Source organism: Adiantum capillus-veneris, chromosome 15 (genome assembly GCF_014529385.1).
Source record: "Adiantum capillus-veneris isolate H3 chromosome 15, ASM1452938v2, whole genome shotgun sequence".
In the NCBI taxonomy this organism is placed as follows: Eukaryota; Viridiplantae; Streptophyta; class Polypodiopsida; order Polypodiales; family Pteridaceae; genus Adiantum; species Adiantum capillus-veneris.
Genome location: NC_140945.1, coordinates 71,875,962 through 71,887,534, shown reverse-complemented (window position 1 = coordinate 71,887,534; position 11,573 = coordinate 71,875,962). Strand labels below are relative to the sequence as shown.

Here is an 11,573-nt window from a genome sequence, read left to right as displayed (position 1 = left end):
CTGATCATAAGATTGTCAAAACTTCAAAATGCATACACATTTCATATTTCATCCCATGCCCGCAAAGCGGCACAACAACACATGTCCTCACTAGTTTTGTTTGATGCAACAGCTCAAAATATGCACCAAGTTTGCACTCTCCTCCCTAAATCGCCAAAAAATTCACAATGGATTGAGCTACAAAAGAGGTTTCAATGACAATTAGGGACAAGGTCCAGTGTTTGATATTAGAGAAAATTACCAAAATACCCCTCTAATTTGTGGAAATTCCCAAAATAACCCTCAAAGATTTAAAAAAACTCAAAATACCCTTATATCTATTTTGATTGGATTGTTCAAGATTTTCTAATCTCCATTTTTGGTTTTACAATTGAGATTTGTTTTGTAGTGCTTAGCGTGTTATTTGCCACAAGTTACCTTGCAAAAAAGGCAATTATATCTAAAAATAATGAAGCAATTCATCTCCAAAGCCTACATAAACCAACTCAAACTCTAGTTTTAGCATCTTATATTGATAGACAATCAGTCTTCTTATGGAAAGCTTAATTATTTTTATCTTTGGAGATTTAATCTCACAACCAAGGGTAGTTTGGAAATCTGAAAGGCATTTTGGGAATTTATAGGGGGATTTTGGTAATTTTTCCTTGATATTACGAAATAAAAAGACAACTTTTCGATGGAAACTTCTCTAAGGTTGTGGCTAATGATTTCAACCGATCGATGAGGAGGGCTATGTTTGCAGGACGGCATACTGTGAAGGTAAGAACTCTCTCTCTCTCTCTCTCTCTCTCTCTCTCTCTCTCTCACACACACACACACACGCACACACAGAGTTCTTTTTCTCAATTTTCGTGGTTGATGAATCTCCTGTAAGCGTTCAGAGCGGCGGCAAATCCACTGACAAATTATGGGAAGAAGCGATAATTGCTACACAAGTCAAGCATAGACAGGAAGAACGTGTTGAGGAGTCAAAAGCAACGAGTTTTTCATCTCTTTCCGGACTAAAAGCCTGTGCTGAAAAGAAGGATTTGCACCAAGTCATTAGGATACACTCTGAGCTTAGCAATAGTGGGTTACTTCAGAAAGACCCTTATTTAGGGAGCACATTGGTGAGTCTATATGTCAAATGTGGTGCCCTAACAAAAGCACGAGAAGTTTTTGATGGCCTTCCTGTCCGGAATGTCATCACTTGGAACACCATGATTGCAGCATACGCCCAACATGGTTGTGGCAAGGAAGCATTGAGCTGTTTTAACCAGATGCAAAGGGAAGACCTTTCTCCAAATGCAATCACCTATGCTTGCACCTTGAAGGCTTGTGGCCTTACACAAGACCTTCACATGGGGAAGAGAATTCATGATGAGATTGCTAGTCAGGGGCTTTTGGAGAAACATGTCGTGCTTGGGGGTGCTTTGGTCGATATGTACGCCAAATGTGGTGCCCTCATGAAAGCACGAGAAGCTCTTGATGGTCATCCTCACCGGGATGTCATCTCTTGGAATGCATTGATTGCTGGATATGCCCAACATGGCCGTGGCAAGGAAGCTCTGGGCTGTTTTAACCAGCTGCGAAGGGAAGGCCTTTCTCCAGATGCAATCACCTATGCTTGCACCTTGAAGGGATGTGGCCTTACACAAGACATTGACATGGGTGAGAGAATTCACGATGAGATTGCTAGCCAGGGGCTGTTGTTGGAGAAAGGTGTTATGCTTGGCTGTGCTTTAGTCGATATGTATGCCAAATGTGGTGCCCTCACGAAAGCACGAGAAGTTCTTGATGGGCATCCTCTTCGGAATGTTGTTTCTTGGAACGCGTTGATTGCAGGATATGTCCGACATGGCTGTGGCAAGGAAGCTCTGGGTTGTTTTCACCAGCTACGAAGGGAAGGCCTTTCTCCAGATGCAATTACCTATGCTTGCACCTTGAAGGCATGTGGCCTTACGCAAGACATTAACATGGGTGAGAGAATTCACGATGAGATTGCTAGTCAAGGGCTTTTGGAGAAAGGTGTCGTGCTTGGCAGTGCTTTGGTCGATATGTATGCCAAATGTGGTGCCCTTACGAGAGCACAAAAAGTTCTTGATGAGCTTCCTGTCCGAAATGTCGTCTCTTGGAGCGCGCTGATTGCAGGATATGCCCAACATGGCTACGGCGAGGAAGCTCTGCAGTCTTTTCACCGAATGCGAAGTGAAGGCCTCTCTCCAAATGCAATTACCTACGCTTGCAGCTTGAAGGCCTGTGGGCTCACCCAAGACCTTCACATCGGTGTGAGAATGCATGATGAGATTGCTAATCAGCGGCTGTTGGAGAAAGATGTCGTGCTTGGCAGTGCTTTGGTCGATATGTACGCCAAATGTGGTGCCCTCACAAAAGCACGAGAAGTTCTTGACGGGCTTCCTGTACGAAATGTGGTTTCTTGGAGCGCACTGATTGCAGGATATGCCCAACATGGCTGTGGCAAGGAAGCTCTGGGCTGTTTCGACCAGATGCGACGAGACGGTTTATCGCCAAACGAATTTTCTTGGAGTGCTCTTATAGGAGGATATGCCCAGCAAGGGCTGGTCGAGGAAGCTCTGAACTGTTTTTGTTGGATGCAACACGAGGGCACCTCCCCAACTGCAATCACTTTTCTTAGTGTGCTCAATGCATGTAGTCACTCAGGTCTAGTGGATGAGGGAGAAATGCTTTTTGATAGCATGAAGGAAAAATATTGCATAATGCCAGCCAAAGAGCACTACACTTGCATGGTTGGCCTTTTCGGGCGGGCAAGGCATTTTGACAAAGCTATGAGATTAATCAAGATAATGCCATCATCTGATTATCTTCCAATTTGGTCAGCTCTTCTAGGTGCTTGTCGAAAATGGGGAAATGTGGAGCTTGGAAGAGTGGCTTTTGAGCGTGCAATAGAATTAGATGAATGTGATGCTGGAGCATATGTGTTCATGAGTGAAATTTATGCAGCGGCTGGCATGCAGGAGGCGGCACAAAATATTGAATGCATGAGAATTAGGAATGGTGCTCAGAAGCAACCAGGACGTAGCTGCTGGACTGATGCAAATGGAAAGGCTGGACTGATGCAAGTGCATTCAATCCATCCCATGAGCGTTGATAGTGCGTAAGCATCTCCAACTCCTTGGACGAGAGTGTGGAGTCCTTGGGAGCCTTTAGCCAATCAATCTCATCATTCACCATCAAGAGTTGGTCATAGATCTCCTACACTGCCTCCATAAGCACTTCACAATCTTTGTAGTCGGTGTTATCAAGCTTCGATTGTAAGGAAACACCGACTTACACGAGATTCTGGAATCCTCCTGTTATCTCCGAGGCCATCACAAATTACCAAAGTCCAAAGCTATATGCTACATCGATTGCATCGATTTGACTATAGACTAAGCCAATTCACAAGAAGATATGCAATAGCCACCCCCTCTATCCTTCAAGGGTAGATAGCATTGTTAAAAGATGAGGATGAAGGGCTAAAAGGCAAGGTACAGTATCTCGACATGGTCCTGTGCCTCTAAATTAAAGTTATTGCATAGTTCTACAAGAAGAAAAGAGAGCAACAATGGACAGTAGTGGAGCTATAGGGCAAGATGCGATTGTGAACATAATGTACAAGATTGAAGCTAGCATAAAGAAGCAAAGGGAAGCATATAAAGATATGATGGAGCACTTCAAGCTCAGCTTAGGTGACAAAGCCATGTGACATAATTGTGAGAAGATCTAGAAGTGGCCGACAAGCTACATGGAAATCGCAAATTGCATATCCAAGCAACTCAGGATAGCTTTGATTTCACTCTTAAAGCACGGAGTTCTATGGACACAGATTCATAGCTTAGGCAATGTTATTGTAGCAAGAAGAGAATCCAAAAAATTCAATGCATTGTTAAAAGAGGAATAGGATGCATTGAAGAGGCATCAGAACAACCAATGAAGGGAAAGAAGAGCTCAATAGCAAGGTTTAAGGTAATCTTGATGTGCCTGAAACAACTATGACAGCTACTGCTGCTTTATGCACTAAATTGGAAGAGCTGGAACATACAACATAAAGGGAGAAAATCAAAGCACCACATAAATAGAACTCGAGTAGAAAGATCTTGTCAAAAAAGAATCCTTGCCACTCAAACAAAGGTAAGAAGAATGGCACTCATACCCAAAGCCACTGCATGAGAAAGCAGCTGACAAAGCATGGATGATTGCTAACTATTGAAGGGTATAAGTAGGTGTCCTAGGCTTCTCTTTGTCCAATTCTTGATAGTGCTACACAGGCATCTAGCAAGTTTTGATGAAGTCAAAGTATCCCATCCAGCCCTACATAGATTCGATCACGGTAGTTTAGGCCTCAGTTTGGATTTTGATGAGTATATCATCCATGCATGGCTATTTTGCAAGATAATGTGTGTGCCAACATGCTACATGGGGTGTCACATGACCAAGTGCAACATAGGCTCCAAGTAGGATAGAACAGATACTCAACAAATGTGCACCAAGGTAGTGTTCTCTCAAGGGTCCGTAGGCTTAGCCCATACCCAAGGTAGGGTTCTCAAGGGTCACTATACATGGCCATACCCATCGAATAATCCTGCTTCAACACCATGTTGAAAATAGAGAGTGACAGAGAACCTAAGCATAAGACAATTGCAAAATAAGTGAAAAGAACTGCATCAATTATCAAACTATATTATAAGAGTGTTTACATTGGGGCTTATCTAGCTTTTAAAAAAAAGACACAAGAGAGTATCAATCTGGCAGCATCAATCATTTTTTTGAACTTTTGTGGAAGCAACAGGCTTTCCCATTACATCACAATATACACATCCATATTTTAAAGGAAAAAATAATTCCAATACTTAACAGCTCATATAAAAAACAATTCCATCATATTGAGAAAATATAATCTAGATTCTAAACTTTGAGCAAGAAGAAAATGATTGCTTATTGTTTTAATGTCATACTCGATAAACACCATTGCTTATGACAACAAGGGAAACCATAATAATATAATCAAATCAAAGTGGTATGCTTTTAGGCTTGGCCCCATTTACACACTAAGGTGGTATGCTACTACCTTGCCAAACTTCACTCGAATGATTTTGAATAGGGAAAATGGGGGCTACTTAGCCCATTAAAAGGCTGCTGCCTACATCTTCTTGCTACAATATTACGAAACTCGGCTAACAAGTCTAGTAATGACTTCATTAGACTGGACTGCAATTAGAGATATGATGGAGCACTTAAAGCTCAGCTTAGGTTGAGGCAGATAGTCCTTGGACAAAGCCATGTAACATAATTGTGAGAAGATCTAGAAGTGGCTGACAAGCTACATGGAAATCGCAAATTACATATCCAAGCAGCTCAGGATAGCTTTGCTTTCACTCTTAAAGCACTGAGTTCTATGGACACACCTTCATAGCTTAGGCAATGTTATTGTAGCAAGAAGAGAATTCAAAGAATTCAATGCATTGTTAAAAGAGGAATAGGATGCATTGAAGAGGCATCAGAACAACCAACGAAGGGAAAGAAGAGCTCATTAGCAAGGTTTAAGGTAATCTTGATGTGCCTAAAACAACTATCACATCTACTGCAGCTTTGTGCACTAAATTGCAAGAGTTGGGACATACAACATAAAGGGAGAAAATCAAAGCACCACATAAATAGAACTCAAGTAGAAAGATCTTGTCAAAAAAGAATCCTTGCCACTCAAACAAAGGTAAGAAGAATGGCACTCATACCCAAAGCCACTCACTGCATGAGAAAGCAGCTGACATCATGGATGATTGCTAACATTTGAAGGGTATAAGCAGGTGTCCCAGGCTTCTCTTTGTCAAATTCTTGATAGTGCTACACAGGCTTCTAGCAAGTTTTGATGAAGTCAAAGTATCCCATCCAGCCCTACGTAGATTCGATCACGGTAGTTTAGGCCTCAGTTTGGATTTTGATGAGTATATCATCCATGCATGGCTATTTTGCAAGATAATGTGTGTGCCAACCTGCTGCATGGGGTGTCACATGACCAAGTGCAACATAGGCTCCAAGTAGGATAGAACAAATACTCATGGATACTCAACAAATTTGCACCAAGGTAGTGTTCTCGTAGGCTTAGCCCATACCCGAGGTAGGGTTCTCAAGGGTCACTATACATGGCCCATACCCATCGAATCTTCACTAATCCTGCTCCAATACCATGTTGAAAATAGAGAGTGAGACAGAGAACCTAAGCAGAAGACAATTGCAAAATAAGTGAAAAGAACTACATCAATTATCAAACTATATTATAAGGGTGTTGACATTGGGGTTTATCTAGCTTTATAAAAAAAGACACAAGAGAGTATCAATCTGGTAGCATCATCCATTTTTTTGAACTTTTGTGGAAGCAATAGGCTTTCCCACTATATCACAATGTACTTAACAGCTCATATAAAAAAACAATTCCATCGTATTGAGAAAATAAACTAAACTTTGAGCAAGAAGAAAATGATTGCTTATTGCTTTAATGTCATACTCAATAAACACCATTGCTTATGACACCAAGGGAAACCATAATAATATAATCAAATCACAAGTGGTATGCTACCACCTTGCCAAACTTCACTCGGATGATTTTGAATAGGGAAAATGGGGGCTACTTAGCCCATCAAAAGGCTGATGCCTACATCTTCTTGCTACAATATTACGAAACTCAGCTCACAAGTCTAGTAATGACTTCATTAGATTGGATTGCAATTAGAGAGTCTTATTTTTGCCAAGAATAAATGAATATGTAATCCACTAACCAATTGCAAGGATTCTAAAACCCAAGAGTAAATTCCTATGGTTTTTAAAGAGAATCAAAGGGATTGTGGAGTAGCGTATGAACATAACAAGTAAACCATGCAGTCATCTCTTGACAGAAGGTGCATGAATCTTTGATTCACACTTCTTTGCGCAAAGGATGTATACATATCACTTAATATACTTATGGAAAATGAGAATCACAATATATGCAAGTCTCATGTTCCAAAAACCTAGGTGGGTGGGTCGATGAAGGAGTACAAGCGGAAGTGCGACGCGAGAGAGAGTGCGAGAAGAAGAGCACGACGATATGGTGAACTCGCTCTACTGTAATGCGTAGAGCATAGTGAGTTCTTATTTGGTTTTTACAAAAGAATATGTGTACATACCTGGCGGCCCGTCCACTTACCTGGGCGACCACATTGGGCTTTATACCCCAACAACCTCCCACTTAAAGTCCAATGTGTTACTTTAAGTGTGAGAGAAGCTACTATACAAGCTAATATACAAGAGATGTAGAGAAGTGATGTACTACCCTACACCTAACTGCTTCCGAAAATGGGCAAAGCTCTCTGAGGGAAGTCCTTTTGTAAGTAGATCAGCAGGATTTTCTGTGGTGTGAACTTTGACGAGCTGAAGTTGCTTATCCTCGAACATTTCCCTGATGAAATGATACTTCACATCCACATGCTTTGTCTTTGAGTGATAAACTAGATTTCGAGCCAATTGTATAGCACTTTGACTATCACAATATAACACAGGCATCTCTTCTTTGATTCCCAAATCTGTTACTAGTCGATTAAGCCAAATTGATTCTTTGCATGCCTCTGATGCTGCAACATATTCAGCCTCTGTAGTAGACTGAGTAACACAATCTTGTAATCTAGAACGCCATGATACTGCTCCACCAGCCAATGTAAAGACATACCCTGACGTAGACCTTCGGTTGTCTAAGTCACCTGCATAATCTGAGTCTATAAAACCCTTTACACTTAGCTCCTGACTCCCATAGCATATACGCATACTCTTTGTAGCTTTCAGGTATCTCAATATTCCTTTCACTGCCTCCCAATGTTTCTTGCCTGGGTTTGACATGTATCGACTTACTACTCCCACTGCAAATGCAATGTCTGGGCGAGTAGCAATCATTGCATACATCAAACTACCCACTGCACACGCATATGGAATCTTATCCATTTCAGCCTGTTCTTCCTCAGACACAGTACAATCTTGTTTGCTAAGTTTCACATATGGTGGCAATGGAACACTCAATGCCTTTCCCTTCTCCATATTGAAACGTTGCAAAACCTTGTCAATATACTCTGTTTGAGATAACCAAATCAACTTCTTTGATCTGTCTCTCTCAATGCGCATACCAAGTATATGACTTGCCTCACCCATGTCTTTCATGTCAAACGATTTTGCCATCTTTGACTTCAAAGCTGAAATTTCTTCCAAGTGCTTGCTAGCAATCAACATGTCATCCACATACAAAATAAGGATCAACCAACTACCATCCTTAGCCTTCTTTGTATATAGACAGTGATCGAACTCACTACGTTTGTAGCCTTGAGAAAGCATAAACTTGTGGAATTTATGGTACCATGCCCTCGGTGATTGTTTTAAGCCATAAAGACTCTTTAACAATTGGCATACCCAATCTTCCTTGCCTTTCTCAACAAACCCTTCTGGCTGCTGCATGTAAATTTTCACATCTAAATCACCATGCAAGAACGCTGTCTTGACATCCATTTGGTGCAACACCAAATCTAATATGGCAACCAATGCAAGAAAGCATCTCAATGTAGTCATTTTGACCACCGGAGAGAAGACTTCATCAAAGTCAATGCCTTGTTCTTGCTTAAAGCCCTTGGCAACAAGCTTTGCTTTGTACTTTGGCTGACTATCATGAGCGGTGATCTTATACCTGTAAACCCATTTAAAGCCTTTTTGCCCCGTGGTAATTTAACTAGCTTCCATGTCTGGTTTTTATGCAGAGCTGTCATCTCTGACTGCATGGCCAATTGCCAGTTCCCGGAGTTCTTCATTTGCACTGCTTCCTTGTAACATGAAGGCTCATTGCAATCAGTCAACATGACATAGTTCATAGATGGAACAAACCTATCAGGAGGTCGCGTGACACATCCAGATCTACGCACAATAGGTGGCTCAAGCTCAGCCACAACCTGTGGTTCCAATCTATCATGTCCTTGCTCCTCTTGAGCCCTGACATTTTGTCTTACACGTGCAGGTCCATCTTCTTGGAAGACAACTCTTCTAATCTCCTCAACTTTCTCTAGTTTAGAATGATATTTGGCTTCATTAAAGTGAACATCATTGCTGCGGATAACCTTTCTGGATTCGGGATCCCAAAGTCTGTACCCCATCTCACCAGAATTACCATAGCTTAGAAAGATGCACTTTTTACTCTTTGGCTCAAGTTTGTTCCTAAATTCCTTTGCAACGTGAGTATATGCCTCACAGCCAAAGACTCTGAGATGCTTGTATGAGGGCACCTTGCCTGACCATACCATCTCTGGCACTGAATCCTTCTGCAAAACCTTGCTAGGAGATCTATTTACAAGATGAATAGCTGTTGATACAGCTTCAGCCCAAAACCCATTTGGCAGTTGTGCATTAGACAACATACTTCTGACCTTCTCTTGTATGGTCCTATTCATCCTCTCAGCAACACCATTTTGAGGAGGATTGTAAGGAGCAGTAAGTTCACGTTTTATACCTTTTGACTCACAAAAGTCCTAAAAGGTCTTTGAAACATACTCTCCACCATTGTCAGTGCGTAAGCATTTAAGCTTCTTGCCACTCTGATTCTCCACAAGTGTCACAAACGTTTTGAAAACACTAAACGCTTCATCCTTGTGCTTGAGAAAGTAAACCCATACTTTCCTCGAGTAATCATCTATAAATGTCATAAAGTAAGAAGCTCCCCCTAGAGATAGGTTAGGCATGGGTCCACACAAATCACTATGAACAAGTGCCAAGTGTGTATCTCTTCTACTGCTTCTATGCTTATGTGGCTGCTATGTTTGCTTACCATACAGACAATGTTCACAGAATTCAAAATCATTAAATGAAAAGCCAGGCAAATAACCAGAACGAGACAAGATTTCCATTCCCTTCTTGGACATATGTCCTAACCGGCTATGCCACAAAGAAACGTTCGGCTACTCGGTTACATTGATTACATTTTTAGAGACATTTGATACATAAATCATGTAAAGTCCTCCAGACTTTACTCCATGTGCTACTGTCATAGACCCCTTGGATATCTTCCACATGTTTTGTCCAAAAGTGGTGACGTAGCCAGCATCATCAAGTAAACCTGTGCTTATCAAGCTCTTTGTAATTGCGGGAACATGTCTCACATTCTTCAGCGTGAAAGAAGAGCCATTCTGAAACTTCAATTGAACATCTCTAACACCTAAGATCTAACATGTATGCCCATTGCCTAGCCGAACATGATCTTTAGTGGTCACATAAGAGGTAAACCACTCCTTGTTTGGAGACACATGAAGTGATGCCCCTGAGTCTATAATCCAGTCACTCGGTACATTTCCATCAGATGATGTAAGAAGAGCTGAGTCCATTGTATTCTTCAAGAAGTAGATGTCTCCTGACTCTAGACTGTCATCCTCTGCAACAGTGCTTGTCACATTTATTTATTGAATCTTCACTGAGGACTTGTTCTTCTCAGCATGGTCTTCAACTTTCTCTTTGCCTTTTTCTGCTTTCCATTCTCTGCAGTCTCTTTTCATGTGACCCTTCTTGCCACAATGGTAGCATTCTATGTCACTCTTGCCTTTAGCACTGCGGGACTTGCTACAAAACTGATTCCTCTTTCCACCTTTGTACTTTTCTTTGGTCCTTTCCCTGACAACTAAGGCTGTTCCTTTGCCTTTGTCCATTGTCTTTCTATTGGTTTCTTCAGTAAGCAGACTTCCTTCTACACCTGCTATGTTCAAACCATCTGGAGGTGCAGAATTACTCAAAGCTGTGCGAAAAGTGTCCCAACTTTCCGGCAATGTGATCAACAGGAACATAGCTCTAACAGGTTCATCAAACTTGACACCTTGAGCTGACAACTGACTATAGATTGTGTTGAATTCATTCAGATGATTGGACATAGGTGTCCCTTCTTTCATCTTCAAGTCAACAAGCTTCTTAAGCCAGTATACCTGTGAAGCTGCACTCTGCTTCTCATAAAGATCACTCAGCTTTAACCATGCTTGATAAGCCGACATCTCGTCTGCTACATTGAAGTAAACGCTTTCTGCCAAAGTCAGCATAATGGTAGAAAGTGCCAATTCATCCATTTCGCTCCATTCATCTTCGCCCATATCTTCTGGTTTTATCCCCTTGAGCTTTATAGGTTTTATCTGCTTCTTTTGTACCAACACGTGCCAAATCTGCTTCTTCCACAATGGGAAATTGGTTCCATCCAGCTTCTTGATATTGTAAAGAGCAGTGTCCTGTGATCCAGCCATAGGTACGCTTCACAGTAGTTTACTTTCCTGGGAAAAATTCAGCAGAGTTTCCCCTGTAAACTGACCTCTGAACCAATATCAACCTGTCAAATGAACCAAGAAAGCTTCAGATTTTGCAAAAATTTTGGCAGAGTCTCCTTTGTAAAATGGCTTTGGTGTACTAAAAACAGACCAAAAAACAGCTCAAAAAACCACTGTCTCTCTAACACTGTAAGCTGTGGGTAAACCTGTCGTGCACCTGTACTATCTCTGACTGTCCTGTCACTGTCCTGTAAGCATAGACTGCGACAATGCCTC

General features: G+C 41.5%; 1 protein-coding gene across 1 annotated transcript; it reads left to right on the top strand.

Moving 5' to 3' along the window:
* Window positions 1–664: 664 nt before the first annotated feature.
* LOC147440872 (pentatricopeptide repeat-containing protein At4g18520, chloroplastic-like) lies at window positions 665–4,203 on the top strand. Its single transcript, XM_086482680.1, has 2 exons — window positions 665–759; window positions 882–4,203. The coding sequence occupies exons 1-2, from the start codon at window positions 721–723 to the stop codon at window positions 3,117–3,119; spliced, it is 2,277 nt and encodes a 758-aa protein (XP_086338806.1). The 5' UTR covers window positions 665–720; the 3' UTR covers window positions 3,120–4,203.
* The last annotated feature ends 7,370 nt before the right edge of the window (window positions 4,204–11,573 follow it).